We start from the raw sequence: 24,989 nt of genomic DNA on the forward strand, positions 1-24,989 counted from the left end.
GCACCCAATAATATTTAGCAAATTAATAAATATCCTTAGTCTCCAAGTGACTAGAAAGGTGCCTCAGGACAGGTACTATCGTGAATCCTGATTATGAAGTTCTGCCCACAATCCCTTTTAAGAACTGATTTAGCCTCATTCCCCTCTTTGCTGTTGGGAGTACTGCTGGTAAAAACCCTTAACTATCAGCATTCTTTGGATAATGCCTCAGTTAAAGTAATGGAGAAGCCCAAATCATGTCCCCTTTCAGGGGTGGTTTGTATCCAATGACAAATCAATGTTGGGAGTTGAAGGGCCATCCACTCATATCAACTCATGATACCTCTAAAAGACTATCCCAGTTCCAAGGGGTCAGCTGAAGCCTTTGTTAGGATGACATCACAGATCAGTCTCTCCCTCTGCTCAATTCTATTTCTTCCACCTCCTTTCACAGAGGTTGATCCCAAGAGCACATAACAGCATGTCTTATGTGCTAACCGCCCCTGCAGAGTCGACCTCATGGGTAACCCACCCTGTGATGGCTACTAAAAAATGTTTACTTAACTGAATTCAATTTATTTATTTATTTATTTATTTGACAGAGAGAGACAGCCAGAGAGGGAACACAAGCAGGAGGAGCAGGAGAGGAAGAAGCAGGCTTCCCGCTGAGCAGGGAGCCCGATGTGGGGCTCGATCCCAGGACCCTGGGATCATGACCTGAGCCGAAGGCAGACGCTTAACGACTGAGCCACCCAGGAGCCCCTACTGAACTGAATTAAATATTATGTTCTGTCCTACTCCAGCAAAGATCAGTTCTTATTCATCCTGGCATTCTTGCAATGACTAGGCGCCTTTCATGTATGAGTGCTATTGTTTGAATGTTTGTGTCCCCCCAAAATTCATATGTTGAAATTCTAACTCCCAAGGGGGATGGTATTAGGAAATGTGGCCTTTGGGAAATGCTTAAGTCTTGATGGAAACGTCATGAATTGGATTAGCACCCTTGTAAAAGAGGCTCCAGAGAGCTCACTCCCTCTCCCATCATGTGAGGGCACAACTAGAAGTCTTCAACCCAGAAGGCAGCCCTCACCTGATAATGCTGGCACTTTGATCTTTGACTTCAAGCCTCCAGACTTCGGGAAATGAAATTCTGTTGCTTATAAGCTACTCAGTCTGTGGTATTTTGTTAAAGCAGCCTGAACAAAGACAGTGGGCATCATAAATACCAAGGTATTCCCCAAAACTTGGTCTAGATAGAGGTAAAGCATCCCTATTCAAAGTGTGGTCTTAGAGCCAATGGCACTGGCCTTCTCTGTATATTGTTACAAATGCAGAGTCTCAAGGCCCAACTGAATCAGACCAATTGAATTAGAATCTGCATTTTAACAAGATCCTCAAGTGGTTCATATGTTCATTGAAGTTTCAGAAGTACTGAGGTAAGAGATTTATTAATATAAAAAAAAGATCCTGTTAATAATTCCTTTCTAGTTTGTACAGCATCTTAACTTTTTTCTCCTTAAAATTTTGCTTAATGCTAGCATAATCATGCATTCCTTTATTCAACAAATACCAACCAAGTGCCAAAGATTTCAGGGTGATGGAGCTTACATTCCAGAAGGAGGAGAAAATAAACATCGATAGGCGCGTTATCAGAGCGTGTGGGATAAGGAAAGTGCCATGAAAAATTAGTAGGGCAGGATAAGGTAAGGTGAGAGAAGCTGGGTTGTGATTTCAAATTTCTGCAGAGCCATGATAAGAAGATACTTGAGGCAGGTGAGGTAGTTAGCCGTATACATATCTGAGCACAAGCCTGGAGTGCTCTAGGAAGGCAGAGGCCATTTGGCTGAACAGGAATGTGAGAAATGCAGAGTAATATGGTCAGGGAGGAAAGAGGGCAGATCACACGATGAGAGGCTGCTTAATAAATCGCTACGTGATCCTTAATCACTGAAAAGATAACACAAGTTGCTTTTCCTCCAAGGATGAAGTAGTTCTTGGCCAAGCCAGTTCTATGTAGGCTGTGGAAGTCTGCACAAACCGTTTCACCGCTGAAGCTTTAGTGTCCTCAAACACAAATGCAGGATTAGAGAAGGCATTTAGGGTTCTTCCTGTTCTAAACTCTCAGGCTTCCAGACGCCTTGATGGCGAAGTCTAACAGGGTTAAAGTAAGGATCGTGGCTCGGTTGCGGCCTCAGGAAAAGTTCTGCAACCCCTGAACACTGTAAAAACAGGAAGAAGAATCGTGGAAGGTGTTGCCAAATCGAAAGAACCTAACCTTTGGATCCAAGTTCCTCATATACCTGTGAGCCCTTGTCACGACCACCGACTTTCACGCTCTTAACGCCTCCAGGAGCCCTTGAAGCCGGCCTCTCCTGGCCTTCCCGTCCTAGTCTTGCCTCCCAGCCAACGCCCGGTTTGGCAGTCCCTGTTCCCGTCTGCCCGCTCACGTCCCAGTTCCCAGCCGCTCACGTCCCGGTTCCCAGCCTCCAGCCCCGGGATCATGCCCTGACCACGCCTAACGGCTCTGTCCCCGCCTCCCCGTCCTGGCCCCGCCTCACGGCTCTGGCCCCACCTCCCTGCCCTGGCCCCGCCTCCCCGCCCTGGCCCCGACTCTGCGTGCACACCCGGCCTCCCCTTGGAGCGCTGGTTCGCTGGTCCGGAAGTGACGCGAGGCTCCGGCTCCAGGCTGGACGCCCGCATTCTCTCAGGGCCGCACCCTGAGTCAACCCCGGGCAGCATGGCTCTGCAACTTCTGCTCCTCCTCGTCTTGCAGGCGGGGAGCTGGGCTGAGATGAGCCCCGCGGATCTGGAGCTGTCTTCGGGTACGTCGCTCGTAGGGGGGCGGCGGCCGGCTGGGGATGGGACTGGGGAGGGAGTCGCCCGGGTCTGGAAGCACGGCCCCGCGGCGTCGCGTCCTCGTTGACCCGGGACCTAGCGCGGGGTTCCCGGAGCCCGCGGGACGTCTGCGTGGGCGGCCGCGGGGAAGGCCACTCCTGGCGTCCGCGGTCAGCGGACTTCAGTTCCCTTTCTCTCGGCTCTTCCGTTGTTGCCGAAACGACAAAACAGCCTCTCGGTCTTCCAGTTCTTTTAATTCATTTTTAACTAAGTGAGTTTCTCGGTCAGCATTTGGACAGTGTGGCCAGCGCTCGTGACTTAAATATTTTTAGGGTAAACCCAAAATCCTTAAGAGAGAAGTTGTTCTCCCCCCATTATGAGAATCCTTAAGTGGCAGGGATTGGTCATCTTACGTCTAAGTCTGGCAGCCGTGCGGCGTGCACTCGGGAGCAGGTTTGTCAGGCTCTACATCTCTTAGCTTAGTTCCTCGGAGCTTGTTAGTTCCGCCTGCTCACTGAGATTTCCCCGGAAATAAATGCAGGGAATACGGTTTCCAAAGCTCGGTTGTCATGGTGATTAGGAGCCCCAGTGAAATCCGTGAATCTCTTCTGCAAGAGGGTTAAACCTAAAGCATCAGAAACCCCTCAGTCTTGAGTGCTCAGTATCCACAGTTAGCAGTTGCCTGGCAGGGGTCGGGGAGGCCCCGCCTTCTGCATCCTTGGCAAAATCTGGGTCCGAACGTCTATATTATGACTTCGTCTGTGTGCTCCAGTTAGGGGTGCTGCATTCATATCCACCTGTCCTTTGGCTTGCTCTTTAAGAGGAAAGCAGACAAATACTTAGTCTTTCCTTGGGACAGACATTGTTCCAGATGTTGAGAATACAAAAATGGGAGTTACTCAGTTTCTGCTTTCAAGGATCACGATTATATAGCTAACAGTTACTAAGCCCTAGGCACCGCTGTTAACTTATCACATCTCATTTTCTCAACAACCGGTATCTCCATTAATGGATGAGAAATCGAGGCACAAGGAGGTCTGCCCCGTTCGTAGAGCAGTCATTGCTACTCAGTAAGGGAGCCTGCAGTTGGGCTCCAGAGTTCAGGTTAACCACTCTGCAGACTGCCATTACCTAGAGCAAGTTAGTCATCTACAAGGGCAATTGCAGTACATTGTGATAAGAGCCTGGACTTTCGCATAGGCTACTGGAAAAGCAAGATAGAGGTCCCTGGGTATGACCAGGGGAATCAGGAAGGACTTCACAGAGAAAGGTAATAACCCCAGAGTTGGAGCTAGAGGTACAGAGAGACTTGTGTGAGCAGAGGGAGAGGTGTGAAACAGCATGTTGAATTAGTGGAATACTCAGGGTTTCATTGTAGAATATGTGTGTGAGGATACAAGGGGAGATAAGATAGGTAGAGAGGTAGGAACCCAGTAAATGAAGTGCCTTGTCATGTGTAACAAACAGCAAAGGACAGCAACATAACATTAGCCAATATAGGCAAATTGGGGGATTTATTGGCTTAGAGAATCCAAGCAAGAGTTAGAAAGGTAGAGATACCACCTGGGCCTCAGAAAGCTGAACCAGTCACTCAAAAGTGCAAAGACTATTTCTTATTACCGACTCTGGGTGTGGACAGCTTTTCCTACTTGGCAGGAATCATGGATGTGGACAGCTTTTGGGCTTTGCATCTTGCAGCTTCCGCCATGCTAACAAAACCCCAGGAGAGGGCTCTGATTGGCACCCCTGGGTCAGGCACCAGCTTGCTGGGGAAGGACCATGTTGCGGGAGGTGGCGGTAGGGGAGTTTCCAGAAGAGAACTATTCCTGAAGGAAGTACAGGTGCTAGGCCACCAAAGTAAGGATGTTCACTCTACCTTGCTCTGCTTGGTGGGTGGTCAGTGGATTATTTGAAGAGGAGAAATGATTTTATGCGGGATCGGTGAGGCCATTTAGAAAGACCATTCATTCATCTTACACAATAGTTTGGGGGTAGACTCGAAGGAAGGAGGCCAGTTAAGTTAACTGCTTAAGTTGGGATGAGTCAATGAAAATGGCAGTTTAAATGCAGAAGAGAGGACAGTTTGAAGAACATTTAAAAGGCAGAGTCAGCAGGAGTTAGTGACTGGGTGTGGGAAGAGGATGGCTCAGATTCCTGGTTTAGGTAGAGCATTAGAACCATGTGCCATGCCCTTCTGAGTGCAGACAGGGTCCTCCTAAGCCAGGTACCCCTAGCTTGATTTCCAGCAGCCTGTGCAGAAGTCCAGGCTCTTACCACAATGTGCTGCAATTGGCCTTGTAGATGACTAACTTGCTCTAGGTAATGGCAGTCTGCAGAGCGGTCAAGAACTTGGACTCCGGAGCCCAGCTTCCGGCTCCCTACTGAGTAGCAGTGACCTCTGTACAAACTGGGCAGACCTCTTTGTGCCTTGATTTCTCATCCATTAATGGAGATCCTGGCTGTTGTGAAAATGAGATGTGATAAGTCAACAGCGGTGCCTAGGGCTTAGTAACTTAGCTACATAATCATGATCCCTGAAAGCAGAAATGTTTGTATTGCCAACACCTAGAACAATGTGGGGCCTCTTGGGATTACACAGTTTGCACATCCTTGAAGCCAGCTCTGGGAGTAGTGCCTGTCTGCTCCCATGGGAACATCTACTGTGGCCTTTTGTACTCCAGCATTTTGTGAACACAAGTGCCAGTGACCCCCCCCCCCGCCTTTTTTCAGTGCATTTTCAATACATTTGTCTAGACTTTTCAGTGTATTTCTCTAGCTTGTGTTGTGTTCCCTATGCTTTTAAAGTTAGTTTAAAGTATAAAGTCTCCTTGAGGGAACACCCTCAAGGACAACCTGCTTCTGGCCCTTGGCTGGCTTCCTTGTCTCGCTAGTGCCTGACATCGACTAGGCCCTCGGTGTGTTAGTTCTTACAGTGCTGGCTTTCACTGTGTGCTTGATCATTCATCTTAGATGAGGGAACCTGGTGGGAACAGGGAAGCAGGCAAGAGAACATAGTCAGTCTCTGCAAAGTCCGAGTGGTTGGGAATGTATCGTGCCACAGTGATGGGCTTTTGTTAGTATTTCTTAGTGAATGGATAGGGAAAATAAACCCATGTGTGCTGTCTAATAATCGGATATTTCGCTTTTCATCCAGTTTTACCTATAAAAGCAATATATATATATTTTTAAGTGAAGCAGTGTCTGCCTTCTTGCTGTTTGCTCTTCCACTCTGGGCATTAGTAATACTCAAGAGCACACTGTACTTTCTCACATAGATGTGGGGCTCTCAAGTTGCCTTGTCCACTGATAAAGTGGAGCAAGTCTCTTTTCCGATAGCCATTTCAGTCATGTCCATTCCAAAGAAATGATTTCCTTTAATGCATTGTTCAGATTTTGAAGAGGTCATCATATAATTGTGATAGTATAATAAATCAGGCAAAACTACTTGAATTAGATGCTTGTGAAGTCATCAGAAAATAATCATTTCCAATTCCTATTAATATAGGAGGTCATTTTCTTATTTTGTTGAACTATCACAAAAATGATGCCTAAGTAGCTTTTCTTAACTAAAACCAACAAACCTTTATAGACTGCCGAGTCTTTAAATAGCTTCTCTAAGCCTTTGTTCGTTCATCGGTAAAGATATGTATAATAATATCACCTCCCTCCTAGAATGGTTTGTGTTGGTTCGTTGGGGCATTACGTAACAATGGAGCGCATTGCTTGTCTTGTAGTAAATGTTTAATCTACACATTAGTGATCACCATTCAATGATGTTCATTGTTACTTATTTTAACAAATATATTTTAAAATATTAAATTGTTGTGGTTGTATATGAGAGATTGTGGTGCCTTTAAAAAAAAAAACTCTAACATAACAATAAAAAAATTAAAAAAACAAAAAAACAAAAACAAAAACAAAAAAAGACTCAGGTTAATCTACAGGCTGACCAAGGTTCAAAAAACATCTTTAGTAAAAAAAAAAAAAAAAAAAACTCATCCAAATCAGTATGAGAAATTTAAAATAGATTCAGCAACTAACTTGTTCTTCTACCTTTCCCCTGTTTTTCATAGACTGAAAAAGACTCTAGTTTTTCAGTTCCTATTTCTCAACCATTTCTCAACTTGGAGTGAATTAGTCCAAATGGGAATTAGTCTTGAGAAATGACTTCTCTCAGGGACTAGGTGGGTCTGGTCCCAACTAGATAAAATTGAATAAATAGGAGCACATATAAAAATCCTGCATTTTAGGTCAGAAAGTAGCTAAGCAGATGTTTATTGGATAAGCTCTAACTTGGTGGTTTGAGTAAAAGATCTGGGGGGATTTTAGTTAATTACAAATTCAGCATAAGCCACTATTTGATATGTCCATCTCTTTAAAAAAAGAGGAAGGAAAATATTTCATTCATGTCTGTTATATTCTGGGCTCCACAACTTAAGAGAGTGAGTGATAAAATCAGAATAAATCCTGAAGACAAACAGGAAGAAGAGAAGACTGCAGACATAGTAACAGTTGTGACCCAGCTAAGGAACTACTTTATGGAAAGTAATAATTTATTATTTTATTATTTATGATAATAATTTTATTATTTGAACCCTTAGCTCTGAATCTCTTCTAAAGGTATAAGAAAATAATAGAAGTAGAAAATAGATTTTTGTATTCATCTCACAAAGTGATGGACGATTGAAAGCTGGAAAATATTGAAGTGTTTTAATGAAAAAACTTGTATGAACATTTGAAACATGTACAAGAATTCTCAAAATGTCTTTATTCATCTTAAATCTAGAAGACACCGCTGCTTGCTAAGAGAAAAATTTGGAAGGCATTAAGAAAATAACTATTTTATCAACACTATAAAACCATTACAGGAGGTGTAGATTGTGATCATAAATCTATTCAGAAAAAAAAATTGCAGAAGTCTTGGTTTGGTATTTCCCCCTTTTCCTCCCTGGATTTCTCATGCCATTTCTCAGTTTGCAATGAAAGAAGAAACCTTTGTAAACATACCCATGGCCCTACCTGCATCTTTCACTAGGGGAAAGGTGTTAGAGCTTTTCTCTGAGTTGTTCATTCACAAAAGGGTCTGAATGCTTTAATTTGGAGCATTTCTTTTTGAGCTGTGGTGTCAGATGGCTTAGAATGCCCTGACACAATTTGATTGCTGGCCCCTTTATCCTTAGTCCTTTCCCATAGAGAGGTGGGTAAGCAGATTGTCGGATGGTGTCTGCAGACCCCAGAGCTCTGCTCTGGTAGATGTACCTATCTTTTATACAGCCTTTGTAGGCGATTATGTTAAAATTGGGGAAGAACTTCTGTGGCTGTCCCTTTTGTAGTAGAGGCACAGGTGCCCTTGGTGGTTATGGGATGGAGGACACGGGGCAGCCCGTACCCCGGTCATCATCCATGCAGAGGAAATCTGGAGATGTCTGTAGTTCCTTGCTTCACCAGCAGTTACAACAGAGCTGTTCTTTCTGGCTGAGGTTTGCTTCCTCACCTCACATACTGATCTTCATCAGTTTTTCTGTCCTCTTCCTTGCTCTTTTTTCATATCCTGTCTCTCCCAGTTTATCAAGAGGAAACGGTTGTAACCAGAACTCTCCTTCCCACCCCCCACCCCCCCGCATTGTAGAGTGTTATAAAAAACTGATTGTTCTTTACTGTGTTTGGTTTTGTTAAAGCCTCAGCTGTTCTAGAGACATTCTGAGAAGCAGATTTGAAAAGTGAATGTTTATTCTAGGTAGCATGCACCAAATAACGGAACTCATTTCCAAAACAACATGAGTTACAGAAAACTATCTGTATCATTTTCAAGAGATGGAGAAATCTGTAAGATTATTTGATTTGATGAGATACTCTAGTAGGATCTTTCCTTAAACTCCACAGATAATCCTTTCTTGCTATTCTACACATATTTTTATTGACATAGGTAAATTTATTTTGGATGGAAGTTTTCTGTAAGCCTTAATTATTTTAATTTGAGTATAAAACAATTTAAACTTTAGGTCACAAAATTCTGAAACAGTAGAAAATTACTCCTGTCTATTTATCATGTGAGTTTTGCAAAAAGTGACAAAGGTAGATGTGTAATAACCACATGGTTTCTCTTCTGGTAGTAGTAAAACCACAGGCTACATCCTTTGGTGTATATATTCAAAGTTTCTCCTTTAATAGAACGGTAAAGTCTGTTAGTATCCATTGAAACCTCCTCCTCCCACGACCTGTCTTGATTGCTTTGAAAGCTGTGATTTAAGCCCTAGTTCTAATCTAACCAGGTCAAGCTTTAACTTAAATTATGGGAAACATCATTTGATTCACATTAAAAACTAATCTAATGTGCACGTCTACTTTGTGGTTTTATAACTATGATTCAGTAACCTCTTCTTAAATGTAAATGCACTTTATTTAATATTCTATATGCCTTTTCCTCAAATACAGGAATCTCAGCCCGAGTCTATACAATTAAAAAGTCATTCCTTTTGGGAATAATTTTTTTTTTTTAAAGAGACTTAAAAGGCAGTGAAGAACTCCTCATTACTGGAAACTGGAAGAAGGCAGGTCCTTGTTACCAGAGGCAGTAAGTTTAGCAACACTGTTGCCTTTGGTAACAGGAAGAGTAGGAAATGTGCCTGGTGAGTTTCTAGACCTAGTGGGGAGGTTGCCAAGCAGTGCTGAAGGTGCCACGTGGTTTCTTCTTGCTTCTTGTAGTTAAAATTCAAGACTAGAAAGAGTAACCAAGAGAAGGACTGTTAAACAAAAAGGAACTAGGACCAGAAGGTTTGAAAATTCTCAGCCTCTGGAGAGGCAAAAGATGCTAAAGTTAAGAGATGGCTTTTGAGAGAAGTTCGCATTCATTGTGAGTTTTCTTAGCATCAGGTTCCTCTCATCTGGTTGAAAATAATGTTTATCTGTGTGAATATTATTATTTTTTACTAAAGATTTTATTTGAGAGAGAGAGAGAGAGAGCACACACACGCAAGCAAGCATGAGCAGGGGATGGGGCAGGGGGCCATAGGGATTGATCCCAGGACCTTGGGATCATGACCTGAGCCGAAGGTCAGATGCTTAACTGACTGAGCCACCCAGGTGCCCCTATGTGAATGTTATTTGATATTGATGTTGACTTGAACCTGGGGGATGAGGGTGGTACCTTGTATTTCCTCCTCACAGACTATAAGCTGTTTGAGAGTAGGTCGTTTCATGAAGTTGAGGTGCAAACAGACGAAAACATATCTAAAGAAACCTAGAAGAAGGAAGCCTCAGTACACCCTGCTAAGTAAGGCAATGGGAACTCTACCAAAACCAAAAGAGAAGAACCAGGGCTAAATCTGCCAAGACCAGTGGTTTCTGGCTCACCTGCAAGGAAATTGCTTAGAGAACCAAAGATGCTAGGTCCCAACAGCTATCAGCAGTATTTCAGGAACAGTAAATAGAAAACTTGTAGGTGTCTGATCACTGGCTGCAGAAAGAGCATATTATAAGCATGTAGCATTTGAATCTGTGAGACATCCTCCCAGCTTCATAATCTCAACCTTTTGGCACAAATTGTCACATTGCTTTGATAAGTAGTTACAGAAGTTAGACAGTCGGGCAGTATCCAAAGCTATGTGGAAAAGCTATGAAATATATTGGTTTATCAAAAAAAAAAAAAATCTGTTTTTAAGTCAGTTTTTCCTCCTAAATAATAATAAAAAATTCCTAAAGTCGTGAACATATGAAGCAGGGTTCCTCACCTTTAGTGCTGTTGGCATTTTGGACTGCCAAAATGTGGAGAGCTATCCTGTGCATTTATTAGAATACTTAGCAACCTTGGCCTCTATTCTGGAGATGCCAGCAGCAGCCTACCACCATCACCCAGTTGTGAGAACCAAAAATGTCTCTAGACAGTGCCAAATGTCCCCTGCAAGACAAAAATCGCTTCCTATTGAAAACCACTGATACAAAGGAAAAAAGTAACCAGAAAAGGGAGGAAAAAGGCAGTAGAATTTAATTGTCCACAAGTTCATATTTTTTCCCTAAATAATTCTGAATCTGTGTTCTGCCTTAAAAAGATAATACGAGTGTTAAATAATTGTAAATTAAAGCAATGCACCAGTTTGGGTTTGAATATTGGAGTTTTTGCTTTGGGAGAAAATATAGTAGGTGTTTCCTTCAACAGTAAGCAAATACCGTATGTATGTGAAATTAACACCTCACATATCAGATTAGGAAATCTGAAATGACTAATCGTATAGTCAGGAAAGAACCCACATTTCTTAATCTCCAACCCAGGGAATATTTTTCTTAGAGCAGTCCAGTTTATATAATCCCAAGTAATCATCATTATCAGCTGGGGAACTTTTATTTTTTTTACTTTTATATTTTTTAAAATATTTATTTGAGAGAGAGAGAGAGCACTAGGGACAAGTGCAAAGGGAGAAAGAGAATCTCAAGCAGACTCCCCGCTGAGCACAGAGCGTAGAGCCAGATGTGGGGCTCGATCCCAGGACCCTGAGATCATGACCTGAGCCTAAATCAAGAGCCGGATGCCTAACCAACTGAGCCACCCAGGTGCCCTGTGCTGGGGAACTTAAAAAAAAAAACCCACAGCTTTTGGCTCTCTCAGAGTTTTTGAGGCTGATGATATGTTTGCAAGTCACTGTACCTGACCGCATTGCCATTCATTCATTTATTTTCATTGTAATTGTAAATTACGTTTAATGGTTTTCAGATAGGTAGGATTGAATAATCTTGAAGTTGGGGTCATATCGCCAACTCTATATCTTCATCTTCATTCATAAACAAGGGAAGGAAGGGATGGAAAGAAGGAGGGAGAGAGAGAGAAAAGGAGAAATGGAGATGTATGTGTGTGAGTGTTTCCCAAGGGGTGGTGGACAGCAGCCTTTGCCCCTAAGCAGGGGAGTAAATGGCCACTTTTAATAACTGTTACAAGATGTTAAAGTGACTTCTGCCCATTCTCTCGTGTGACTCACAGCTCAGTAGACGTTTTCTTTTTTTTTTTTAAGATTTTATTTATTTACTTATTTGACAGAGAGAGACACAGTGAGAGAAGGAACACAAGCAGGGGGAGTGGGAGAGGGAGAAGCAGGCTTCCCACTGAGCAGGGAGCCCGATGTGGGACTCGATCCCAGGACCCTGGGATCATGACCTGAGCCAAAGGCAGACGCTTAACAACTGAGCCACTCAGGCACCCTCAGTAGATGGTTTCTGAAATGGTTTAAAAGAGCAAAGGCAAGAATATTGAGTGTGTTTTGTAAAAAGCCCTGCACACTCCAGAGAGCAAAATGTTAATGAAACTGACAAGGTGGTCGGCTTAGGCTTATATTCCTGTGTTACAGAAAAGGTGCTGAGGTGTGTGATGATACCAGGCAGAGGGCTTCCAGCCTATAGGGTATTTTAGAATGAAATTGACCATCGCTGGGGGGTAGCCAGTTCTCCACTAGCCTTTGAAGGCGATCTGTGGTATCAAATACAGGAAATTCTAGTGATTAAATGAATTGAGCATGATTATTACAACAGGTAGCGAATTTATTTATAAAAACCCCTAAAACATAATAGGGATTGATTGCCTCTACTATATTTGTATTTCTCTCATACTACAATGTTGTTTCAGGAATTTAAAATGGGTCAGAACACTATACATTTTCCAATAAAATTAATTTTTATAAATCTCAATTTAAATAATTATGGTATTTGTCCTGGTGAATTCTACTTCAAAATACATATTTGGCTAACTAGGCTCCTTATAAAGTTTTCTAATATTAATATGAGTTTCTTACAATTGTCCATTTTACTTTTTGAATCTCTTACAGTGCCGATACCAACCAATATTAAATTTGAGGCCTATAACTTTAATACTGTCGTATTTTGGGACTACCCAACCATGCCACAGACCCCTGTTTTTACTGTACAGGTAAAGAACTATGGGTAAGTGTTACTCTCTCATCTTTTTTATTCTGTTTTTGTCTAGGTCTCTGTACTTTCCATAACTTTGTGTTTTTTCCCATCGTCTTTCTTTCCCACGTGGCAGAACTTCTTAAACTGCTTGTAGACTTCCAGAAGTGCTAAGGATGCAAATTATTTATTTTCAGAGTACTTCCTGCCTCTTAGTTCTTGTTCCCGTCAAAATTGAAGTAGAGGAGTCTAACTTTCAAGACCTTTTAAAAGATTTATTTATTTGAGAGAGAGGGAATGAGCGTGTGTGCATGCTATTGGGGGGCAGGGAGGGGGAGAGAGAGAGAGAGATTCCTCCAGCAGACTCCCCACTGAGCAGGGAGCTCAACATGGGACTCAGTCCCAGGACCCTGAGATCATGACCTGCCCCCAAATCAAGAGTCAGACACTGAACCGACTGAGCCACCCAGGCACACCAGGAATTAGAGATTTTTGAAAGGCATGACAAATAAAACTTACAGTTCTGTATTAAAAGTAATGATGTCGGAGCGCCTGGGTGGCTCAGTTGGTTGGGCATCCAACTCTTGGTTTCAGCTCAGGTCGTGGTCTCGGGGTCCTGGGATCCAGCCCCACGTTGGGCTCTACTCTCAGCATGGAGTTTGCTTGTCCTTCTTCTACTGTTCCTACACTCACACTCTCTCTCTTTCTCTCTCTCTCTCCCTCATAACTAAATAAAATCTTAAAAAAAAATAATGATGTCCTCTTACTTTCCATAGTGAATGTATTGTTGAATAGAAAGATAAAAATTTCAAAAAAATTTTCGACAAATGTCAGGAGTCTTTGTAATGCGTTAGATTCTGCAGTCAAGTAATGATTATTTATGTTAATAGAATCTAGAGTTATTTAAAGATCAGATTTTTAAAAATCGTATGTGGAATGTACTTTGTTCAGGTGTTGTATTTTGAATTGAGCCTCTTTATTGTAAAGGAATTTATAGTACTTCTAACCAGAGTTAGGACTTCCTACTTTGTCTGGCTTCTCCATCCTATTCTTGTTCAGCTCTTTCTCCCAGCTCCATGCTGTAAATGAAAAGCAAAGCAGAGACAGAGATGATCAAGTTTATATATTAACAGTAAAAGTTACGGTTGTGCTTCTTTATCCCTCTTTGTTTTAGGGAAGCGATATGGATCGATGCCTGCAATACTTCTCATCATTACTGTAATATCTTCTCTGTAATCAATGATCCATCGCTTTCTCTCTGGGCCAGAATTAAAGCTAGGCTTGGACAAAAAGAATCAGCCTATGTAGAGTCAAAAGAATTTATTTTATGTAAACAAGGTGAGTAGAACTTTTAAATTTGAAATGTTAACTTTGAAAATACTTACCCATGTCTTCTGTACGTATTTGCTTTTATTAGCACTTGCTAAGAGTTATCACAATGCCAAAGGCATTTCTTCCTCTTTCCCCAAGCCCCACAAAATAGGGCTAAGAGGTACCCATCACTTTGCCACTTCTAGACCATTACAGTTCCACTCCCCGCAAGCACGGATCAGTGCTGCCCAGGTGGACTCTGTGGTGGCCTTCTCCCCACTCTCCTCGCAACACTCCCTGCTGAGTTACACTCACTGAGGACAGCTCTCCCTCTTCCACCCTGTGCCTCGTCCCCAAGGCCTCTGGGAATTTTATATACCAACTTAATACATTAACTAATTTTAGATTTCTAGAATCTCCTCAACCCCAGTGATTTTTTTTAGCCCTTTCTCCTGCCAGCAGCGCATTCCTGCGGTATACCTGATCTTAGTTATCACCTCAAGCTCCAAAATCTTCATTGCCAATCCCCCTTCTCTAACTGAAATCCTACCCTGTAGCTCTCACACCCTCACTCGTGGGTAAAGAAGCAATTAGTCACTTGACTCCTCCCTCGTGTTCTCGGCCTTGTGCCTTGCCCTCCACCTTCACTTCCTTCCTTGTTCAGCCTCCACGCTTGGTTTCATCCACCACGGCCTTGCTTCTGCTCCTGCTTTTCGGATTGTGCCTACTTACAGGCCCTTCCTCTACTTGGCTTGAAATAATTTTATGTCCCAGAGTCCATGCCTGTCATCTGTTAACTATACCAGCTGTATATCAGATTTTTCCCATACAGATTTATCACGGGCATCCTGTGTGCTAGAAAGTATACCAGGCCCTGAGGATAAATTAGCAAATAAACATAGACCTGACTGGCACATAGTAAGTGTGCAATAAATACGTGAAGAATAGGTAAATGGCTCACCAACAAAGTCTCAAGCATCGGTGACACATAATAAATATTTGTTGAATGAATGTCTAGTTTTGATTTGCACCATAAAAATTCATTGTACTTGGCAAACTTTCCTCAGAGCCTTCCTTCATGCCAGACATCCATTGGTATTGGCGATACAGAGAGTTTCAGTGAGTGTTCAAAAGTAACTAAAATGCCTTTTCTGAAACATTTTTTAGAGAATAGGTTTTCTTTCTAATCTGCAGACCCACAGAAAAAGGAAGAATTACTTAAGAGAGCTTCTGTTAGGTCAACGTTTTTTAACAGGATTCGTGACCCAACTGTTTACCTTTAGCACGAGAAGTGCATTGAAGCTGTTAAAGAGGAGTTTAGATAAAAATACTTCCTGCTTGAGATTAATTTAATATTTCTTTATTAAGGACATTTAGAATATCGTCTAGATCTTTGTGGAATGGTTTAAACACGGTTCTGCTTTAGAACAACCAAGCGAGTACGTTGATGGATTGATTTTGGAAGTTTTCTGGAACGTGCTATAAATTTCCAGGGGCAGTACTAATTCTGCTTCTTTTGGGTCCCTTCTCCCCTTCCCCCCCCTCCCAGGGAACATCGGACCACCTGCAGTGGGTATCAGAAAGATGGAAAACCAAATCATCATTGACATATTTCACCCTTTAACTAATATAAGTGGAAGAGAGCCAGTACCCATCTATGATGAAAATAATTGTCACATATTCATGTACACGGTGGATTTGAGAATAAATGGAAGTAAGGTCGGTGTTTCTATTTCCTTCGTTCTGTTTTTCTGTTGCTAGCATAAGTTTTCTCTATATGTAGTGTAATGAAAATACAATGCTTATGAACACTCAGGCAGGACTTATGGATCATAGATTTTGCCTATAAATAAATGTTGTTGAGGGGAGTTGGGATTGGAGTTAATCACTAATGCTGGGCAGGTGAATACATTTAAGTTTTGTCTTGGCCTCATTTAACAGCATGGCCCTATTTTAGGATTTTAAACCTGTTTATTCCTATTTCTCCACTGGTAAGACAAAGATCATTTTAATCTTTTCTTCCTCATGGGTAGTGGTGTAAAATAATAGGAAGCTATGATTGGAATCCTTGTTTTTGAAAGAGAAAGTTAGCGGTTCTGCTGTGGGGATATACTTACATTCTGGCACTGGTGTGCAGACCACACTTGGATTGGAATGATTCTAGTCCATCCGTTCTCCACAGCGCCACCATTGCTTTATTTAATCGTATTTGTCAGGCGCGTGCTCTGTGTGTTCCTGGCACCAGCAGGTAGCAGTGAACAGTACAGACCCCGCTCCGGTGCTTCGTGGATGGAGCAAAACAGAGCAGGGAGGGGGCGTGGGCAGCGGGGTTGGGGGCAGTAGTGATCTTCAGTAGGGTGGTCAGAGCAGGGAAGGTGTTACTGGACCAGGTCTGGAGGAGGGCAGGAGGTGACCTTCATGGATCTGGATGGGGAGAGTGTTTCAGACAAAGAATCTGGCAGAAGCACACTGGGCAGAGTGCAGGCGCAGATGAGGTCAGAGGTCACGGGGGGCCACATCTCTTGGGGCACAGGAGAGATTTGACGTTACTCTCATGAAGGCGTTACGTCTCTGGAACGATTTTAGCAGGAAGAGTAGCATCTGACTTAGATTTTAAAACATCACTCTGGATGCTTAGTGGAGTCGTCCTTCTGAAGTGCACATCTAACCTTCTTCCTTCACTCCTTAAAATCCCTTCACAAATCCCTATGAGCTACAAAATAATATCTAAATCCCCTTTCACGGCGTGGCCTCCCAGGCCTTCGTGATTTGGCCGCTTGTGTCCTTTCCAGCTTCCTGTCTCCCTCTTCTTTCCAACCTAAGTTTTATTTGTGCAGCGGTGAACTGCTTTTAGTTCTTCGTTCCCTGAAGGTGCCGTGCTGTTTCCCAGAACACCCTCTCCACCTTCTCTACTTGGGCAACTTTCTGCTCATTCTTCAGTATTCCGCTGGCATTTCATCTCCACTTTGAGTTCTCTTCTCACACCATCCACTGTTGGCACCTCTGTGGTTCGATCATTCCTGGTTCCGTGTAATAGTCCCTTCGCAGGACTCGTGGCTCACATTTCTTTCTGCTCTGGGGGACATTGCTGGAGGTCTGGCACCACTGTCCTACCTTCGTGTGTTCAGGGGCTCCGTGGCACAGGCGACGCATGTCCTTTGGCTGGTTGGATGGATGCTAAAATGCATTTTCAATGTTGTTGTTGTTTTCCCCATACAGACCACGTATAAAATGAAAGTAGAGAATGAAAATGATTGCAATGAGACTCAGTGCCACCTCGTTATCCCGGTGTCCTCCCTGAATTCTGACTACTGTATTTCAGCAGAAGGGGAATCAAAAGATTGGTCTGTTAAAACTGAGATGTCCAAAGAACTTTGTATTACCACTTCTGATGATAACCGCATGGAAGGCAAGTTTCTGCTGTTTTTTCCTAAATACAGGGAGGGATAACTGAAATAGGGTAATTGAAAAGAGGCAGTTTCAGTAAATCCCTGTTCTTTTAAAAATATTAAGTGGTTCCATTTCTCAGAGAAGTCCAAAGGTAAAAATAAGCTCATTTCTCAGGTATTAAGAGATCTAAAACAACCGATTTGGAAAGCTGTGTGATGATCTTTTAACCCAGGGAAGAAAGAAAACATAATACCTAAAACGCTATGCCTAAATGTCTGCATTTCAGGATTACACGTAGTGATATAAAGCAGTTTATTATTTCCTTATAGTAAGATGTTGTGTATCCATTAGAATGTTCTCTGTGGGGATGGTAAGTTTAAAAATTGAATAGCAGAAATATTCATTGGCATGTGTGACATGAACTGGACAAACACTGAAAATTAGTATCCAAAATAAATGTTGATAGGTTATGGGTTATTTTTATAACACTTAAAAATAATTTTGTTTCATTTTCTTTTCTTTGTATGTGTAGGGGGGGATACATATGATAGAACTTTAGAACTGATATTCTCAAGTGGCAGGTACCTTAACAAAAATTTGGCCTGTTCTCTGCACTTACAAAATTTAAATGTTAATTATAGATAATTTATAAAATATAAAAAGCCAAAAGACATCAAAATTATCTGTAGTTCTGTCATCCAAATACTTAGTTACAGTTTGGGGTTTTTTTCCTCATCCCATTCTCTTTTTCTATATAGCCACAATCGTATTGTATAGTACATAAAATTTTATGTACTGCTTTAAGTATGTATTATAAATATCTTTACATTTTAATTCATATACTTTATTAATATTATTTTTTAATCTCTGTAGACTGTTTCATCATGTAGAATTTGTATTCTGTTTAATGTTTCCCAATTTGGGACTTCCAGATTATTTATGACTTTCTCTATGATAACATGCTTTGATAACTGTGTATATATATCTTTTCCAATTATGAGGCTGTTTTTAGAATATATTTTTTATTTATTTTAAAGATTTATTTATTTTAGAGAGAAGAGAGCACAAGTGGGAGGGGCAGAGGGAGAGAGAATCTCAAGCCGACTCCACGCTGAGCACGGAGCCTGAAGTGAGGCTCTGTCTCACAACCCTGAGATCACAACCTGAGCTAAAACCACGAGTCAGACACTTAGCTGACTGGACCACCCAGGCGCCCCCCAAAATTTTATGATACAATATCTCCCTTTTTTGTTTTGTTGTTGTTGTTGTTTTTAAAGATTTTATTTGTTTGTCAGAGAGAGAGCACAAGCAGGGCGGGAGCGGCAGGCAGAGGGGGAAGCAGGCTCCCCCGCTGAGCAGGGAGCCCGATGCGGGACTCCATCCCAGGGCCCTGGGATCATGACCTGATCCATAGGTAGAGGCCTAACCGACTGAGCCACCCAGGCGTCCCGACAAATATCCTCTTGAAGAACGGGAATCTAGGCTGAAGAATTAGACCAAAATGTCTGAAACTTAATAACTTTTAGGCTATTATAACGAGGGTTTCAAGTAGTGTGTGACTTAAAATAATGCAGTGCATTATTATGCCATTTTTATGCCATTATTATGCCAATATCCCATTATGCCAACTTGCATTGTGTTATTTTGAAAAAATAAAATCCTAATTAATACACAAAATTTGAAATAATGCAAATGCCTCAGATTTATTTTTTTTTTTAAAGTCTGAATTATAAACTGGGCAGGTACTGTGGCCACATGGTGGCAGCACTGTGGCCCAGAAGCAGTATTCCCTGCCCACCTGTGCCCTGTTCTAAACACAGTGCTGTTGCGGACATTGCTGCTATGAACGTTGGGGTGCATATGGCCCTTTTTTCCACTACATCTGTGTCTTTGGGGTAAATACCCAGTAGTGCAATTGCTGGGCCATAGGGTAGCTCTATTTTTAAATTTTTGAGGAACCTCCACACTGTTTTCCAAAGTGGCTGTACCAACTTGCATTCCCACCAACAGTGTAAGAGGGTTCCCCTTTCTCCACAACCTCTCCAACATTTGTTGTTTCTCTCCCTGTCCATTTTGGCCATTCTAACTGGTGTAAGGTGGTATCTCAGTGTGGTTTTGATTTGGATTTCCCTGATGGCTAATGATGATGAACATTTTTTCATGTGTCTGTTAGCCATTTGTATGTCTTCTTCAGAGAAGTGTCTTTTCATATCTTCTGCCCACTTTTTGACTTGATTATTTGTTTCTTGGGTGTTGAGTTTGAGAAGTTCTTTACAGATCTTGGATACCAGCCTTTTATCTGTAGTGTCATTTGCAAATATCTTCTCCCATTCTGTGGGTTGCCTCTTTGTTTTGTTGACTGTTTCCTTTGCTGTGCAGAAGCTTTTTATATTGATGAAGTCCCAGAAGTTCAGTTTTGCTTTTGTTTCACTAGCTTTTGGAAATGTGTCTTGAAAGAAGTTGCTGTGGCCGATGTCAAAGAGGTTACTGCCTATGTTCTCCTCTAGGATTTTGATGGATTCCTGTCTCACATTGAGGTCTTTCATCCACTTTGAGTTTATCTTTGTGAATGGTGTTAGAGAATGGTCAAGTTTCATTCTTCTTCATGTGGCTGTCCAATTTTCCCAGCACCATTCATTGAAGAGACTGTCTTTTTTCCTGCTTTGTCAAAGATTATTTGACCATAGAGTTGAGGGTCCATATCTTGGGACTGGAGGAGATTATGCTAAGTGAAATAAGTCAAGCAGAGAAAGTCAATTATCATATGGTTTCACTTATTTGTGGAACATAAGGAATAGAATGGAGGACATTAGGAGAAGGAAGGGAAAAATTGGGGGGGGAATTGGAGGGAAAGATGAACCATGAGAGACTATGGACTCTGAGAAACAAACTGAGGGTTCTAGAGGGGAGGGGGATAGGGGGATGGGTTAGCCTGGTGATGGGTATTAAGGAGGGCACGTTCTGCATGGAGCACTGGGTGTTATACGCAAACAATGGATCGTGGATCACCACATCAAAAACCAATGATGTATGGTGACTAACATAACATAATAAAATTAAAAAAAATAAAAATAAACAGTGCTGGCCTCAGTTAGGGAGTGATTTTATCTTTGCTGTTGTAATAACTTCATTTTTTCCATATCCTGTAATAGGTGTTATACACGTGTTCATTTAGTCGTCATTTCCAGAGTGACTATTCCAAAAAAGTAACTTTGGAATAGAAATTAAAGGTAATAAAATGCCAGTAAAGAGGCCAAACACCACCATGATACGTAGAGTAGTGTTAATTTAGAAGAGAGGACTGTGAAAATAGAATACTGAAGATTGTGCTTTGAAAATAAAAAGCAGCATTAGAGCGAAATACACAATAGTGATGATGGATTTATGTGCTCTGAAACAGATCTTTCTTATTTTAAGTTATAATGTCTGGTTTGCATTTAAGGGCACCTAACTGCTGTGCAGCTTTCCTGTCCGTACGTGCTGTGTGTCTGTCTGTGTATCTTCACAAGTATTTGCAATCTTCAAATAAATATAAAATGGAACAAAATTCTGAGGAGTGGGATTAAACTATTTTAAGAGTTATAGTCATTGTCAGAATTTATTTCTGAAGGGGTGGATTTTTTAAAATTTTCTTTTGCCTTTTTAACGGAGAGGAAAGTGCAACCCTGGAAGCACCCTATGTTGGGGGTTTTAAGGAAATTGTTATGAAAGTCTGTTTTAGCCACTTTGTATCACGGAGGGATAGGTGCAGAAGGTAGAGAATGGCGGAGCTGGGAAGAGCCCTTTTAGTGTCTAGGACAGGTGTACCTAAGCTCTTTTCATCTTGCCCAACTTCTGTGGCAAGTGTTCTTTGCAACCCTGATCATACTAATTACCCAGTGAGCAAATCTGTTAAAGACTTCATGCTATTTCATGGATATAGTAGTATTTCCATCTTAATTCTAACTTGCGATTTTTCCCTTTTTTTTAGATTCTGTTTGGATTCCAATTGTTGCTGTTCTCCTACTTTTTCTAGTACTTATCCTGGTATTTGTCTGTTGTTACACTAAGAAGATGAATCCGTGTAAGAAGGAGAGCATCATGTTACCCAAGTCCTTGGTAACATATTTAAATATTTTTCTTTAATTATGTACACTAAAGTGTTTATTTGGACCTTTTTGATAATTTTCTTAAATTTTTTTTAGGTAGAATGATGTTCAGCAGCATGTCACCTATCCTAAATCACTCAATCTACCACACATCCAAAACCACATAATTTTTACTACACATCGTGTACTTTTTTATGCACGGAACAAGAGCATAATTGGATAAGTCTGTTAAGGAGCTTAAAGTTTAGTGGGAGAAGAAAAGTATTCAGTGGGTGTACAATGTTCAAACACAGAGGTTTACATCCATGCCAATGAGGACTTTGTCCACCTTTGGGGGATGGGGCTTCATTGTGGCCTTTCCAGAGGCAGTGATGTTTGAGCGTCTAGAGGGCAGACAGGAGTTTATCCAGGTACTAAGGGACAGTATGTGCTAAAGCCCAGCATCAAGAAAGCATGGCTTTTGAAAATCCTAAAATACAGAAACACCATTATGGTTGGAGCGTAGAAGGAAAGATGGCCACAAGTGAGACCAGAAATTTGGCATTTTTTTAAAAAGATTTATTTATTTATTTGAGAGAGGGAGAGAGAGAGAGACAGCATAAGCAGGGGGAGGAGCAGAGGGAGAGGGAGAGAAATCCTCAAGCAGATTCCCCGCTGAGCACGGAACCTGATGCTGGGCTCGATCCTAGGACCCCACGATCATGACCTGAGCCAAAATCAAGAGTCGGATGCTTAACTGACTGAGTCACGCAGGCGCCCCGGCAATTTGACCTTTTAATGTCAACATTTAAAAGCCTTTGTATGATGAAAAGAACATATACAGCTAACAGGGTGGTAATTGTTTGAATGAAATAGGATAGGAATAATATCTATAACATGCAAAGGACACATTTCAATTTGTTTTGAAAACACTACCTTTGGTGAAGTGAATAAAAACTATCAGTAGTAGATAATTCATGTATGAAGTATAGTATTTGTCCTTACTAATTAAGGATAAGTAAGCAAGCACAAAGCAGCCTTGCAGTATGCAACTTTATACCTACTAGAGAAGGAAAAATAAACCTGAATATCCAGTAGTACCGGTAGTAGTAAAACTGGTGTATACTGGTAAAAGTAATACAGCCCTGGCGGGAAGGGAAGCATTTAATGGGTATAGAGTGTAGTAGTGCCGTAAATAAAGCCACAGCCTGTGACTTAGTAATTTTACTTTTAAGAATTTATTCTTTAAAAAAAAATCTTCATAAGTAAAAAGATACTCACTTCAACATGTTCTATATATAGTAAAAATTTGAAAGACTTCAAAATGTACTGTTGGAGAAATTACTTTAATCATCAGTATAAAGAAATTATATGAGGCAGTGAAAATTCTAATAAAAATTATAATTATGAAGGCGAATGGTGAAAATATTATATAAGTAGGTATACTCCCGTTACAAATGTAACGTGCATACGTGTGGAGGTAATGGAGAAAAAGCAACACATACTAATTAGATGGGGGATGACTTTTTAAAAATCCTAAAAACACTTGCACTTAATATAGTATATTTTCATTAAAAAGCAAGAAGAGGCAACCACCAGGTGCTATTATATTGTTACCATAAATCTGCCATTTAGTGGTATATTTCATTGTCCATTACCCTTGGACCATGTCTTCTTAAGGATGTGCACTTAAGTTTAATAATTTATTATTTTTAATCATTGGTTTCTCTTCCCTTAGCTATCTGTGGTAAAAAATGCCTCTTCAGAGACAAAATCTGAATCAAAATGTATATCACCCATCACCTACCAACCGATTGCCCCAGAAAATGAGCAGTTGTCTCCAGCAACACTTGGTACGCCCACTGAAGACAACCTAGGAAAAACGGAACACCGAGAAGACGTTTCCAGTGAAATACAAGTGGTGACCACTGAAGAAAATACTTCTGACGTGGCTCCTGGTAGTCCTCTGACCCCAGGAATGAGAGAGAATTCTGTCCATCCAAATAGTAACCAGTCTGAACCCTGTGTCGTCACCTTAAACTCCTATCACTCCAGAAATGGTTCTGATAGTGGCGTTGTGGAATCCGACAGCTTCTTATCTGACTCAGAATTTCCCCCAAATAATAAAACCGAAATAAAGACCGAAGGACAGGAGTGCGTGGTGCTGAGAAACACTACCACCTCCTTTGGTTACGACAAGCCGCATGTGTTAGTGGATCTGCTTGTGGACGAAAGTGCTAAGGAATCCTTGATTGGTTATCTAGACTGACGGCAGATTCCAAAGAGTTTTCCTAAGGGCAACGAAGACATGCCAACTTTGAAGGATCGGCTTTTCCCAAACAGGTTTTCCGCTTTGATTTCACGAAAGGATCATTCTTTCAGAAATTGTGTCTGTGTCGATATTAACCAAGTAAGAGTATCTAGGTTTACATAAATTGCCAAGAGGCTCCTTGGCACTGTGACATTTGGTCTGAAAACTGCAAAGGCTTTTGAAATTTTCCGTCTAGGTGGGCTGTTAGTTAACAGTGAAAACTCTTTTAAGAATCCTGCTTCTTATGATAGTAGGTGAGATACCCCAGGGTCCTTTCTAATCACTTCCAAGACCTAGAATAGACTTTTTTTCTTTTCTGTGTCTCAGCTTGGTATTTGTTTTTGGAACTCTACAGTATATAAATATATATATACATATATATATATATTTTTTAATAGAGCATGAGAGCATGAGTGGGGGAATGAGGGGCAGAGGGAGAGCGAGAGAAAATCTTAAGCAGGCTCCACACCCAGCACGGAATTTGATGCGGGGCTTGATTTCATGATCCTGAAGCCATAACCTGAGCCAAAATCAAGAGCTGGATGCTTAACTGACTGAGCCATTCAGGCGCCCCTATGTATATAGTATTTTTTTTTTTTATATATATAGTATTTTTAAATGCTCACTTTCAGAAGAAATCCTGAAAGCTTTCCAAAATTGAATTTAAAATCTAATTCAAATCAATAGACTTAATAAGGAATATGTAAATAGAAACATGTAAATATTTTTCATGGAACATTTCATTTAGAGACTTGTAAATAAAGTATATTTAAAATTCATTTTTGTACTCATTCATTCAAGCACTCAGGCTGTTAACCTAGTATTTTTTATGCATTTGCCTGTTTCCATGCATTGAGACTATAAAATTATTTTCTAATTATTCATATCTAGTCTTTAAAACAGTCCTAAAGACAATGTAATCTTTAAAAATGGTCCTTTTATGTCTGTATTTTAATATTTAGCACTCAGTGTACAGAACACTGTTCCAAGCTGTTTGGGGAGGGGGAAAAAGAGCAGATTTTCTGTAGAGCGTGAGGATTGAGGGGTCCTCTAGCATAAAGACAGTGGTCAAAGCCATTAGAGTAGGTGGGAGCCCTGAGAAGCATGTGGTGTGAAGAGAGAGTCCCCAAAGAGAGGCAAGCCAAGAGTTAATTTCTATATTACACAAGGAATTCTTGGGAATTACTAAGAGGATAGTAATTTTA

General features: G+C 41.2%; 1 protein-coding gene across 1 annotated transcript; it reads left to right on the forward strand.

Annotated features, from left to right (window-relative positions):
* Window positions 1-2,576: 2,576 nt before the first annotated feature.
* Window positions 2,577-24,198, forward strand: IFNGR1 (interferon gamma receptor 1). The gene is given in 8 exon segments (XM_032407801.1): window positions 2,577-2,801; window positions 12,624-12,738; window positions 13,880-14,043; window positions 15,566-15,735; window positions 17,236-17,425; window positions 21,377-21,504; window positions 23,212-23,733; window positions 23,736-24,198. Coding segments are annotated over 8 exon segments (1,407 nt in total). The 5' UTR covers window positions 2,577-2,716; the 3' UTR covers window positions 23,769-24,198.
* Window positions 24,199-24,989: the final 791 nt, after the last annotated feature.

Source organism: Phoca vitulina, unplaced genomic scaffold (assembly GCF_004348235.1).
Source record: "Phoca vitulina isolate PV1807 unplaced genomic scaffold, GSC_HSeal_1.0 scaffold9, whole genome shotgun sequence".
Lineage (NCBI taxonomy): Eukaryota > Metazoa > Chordata > Mammalia > Carnivora > Phocidae > Phoca > Phoca vitulina.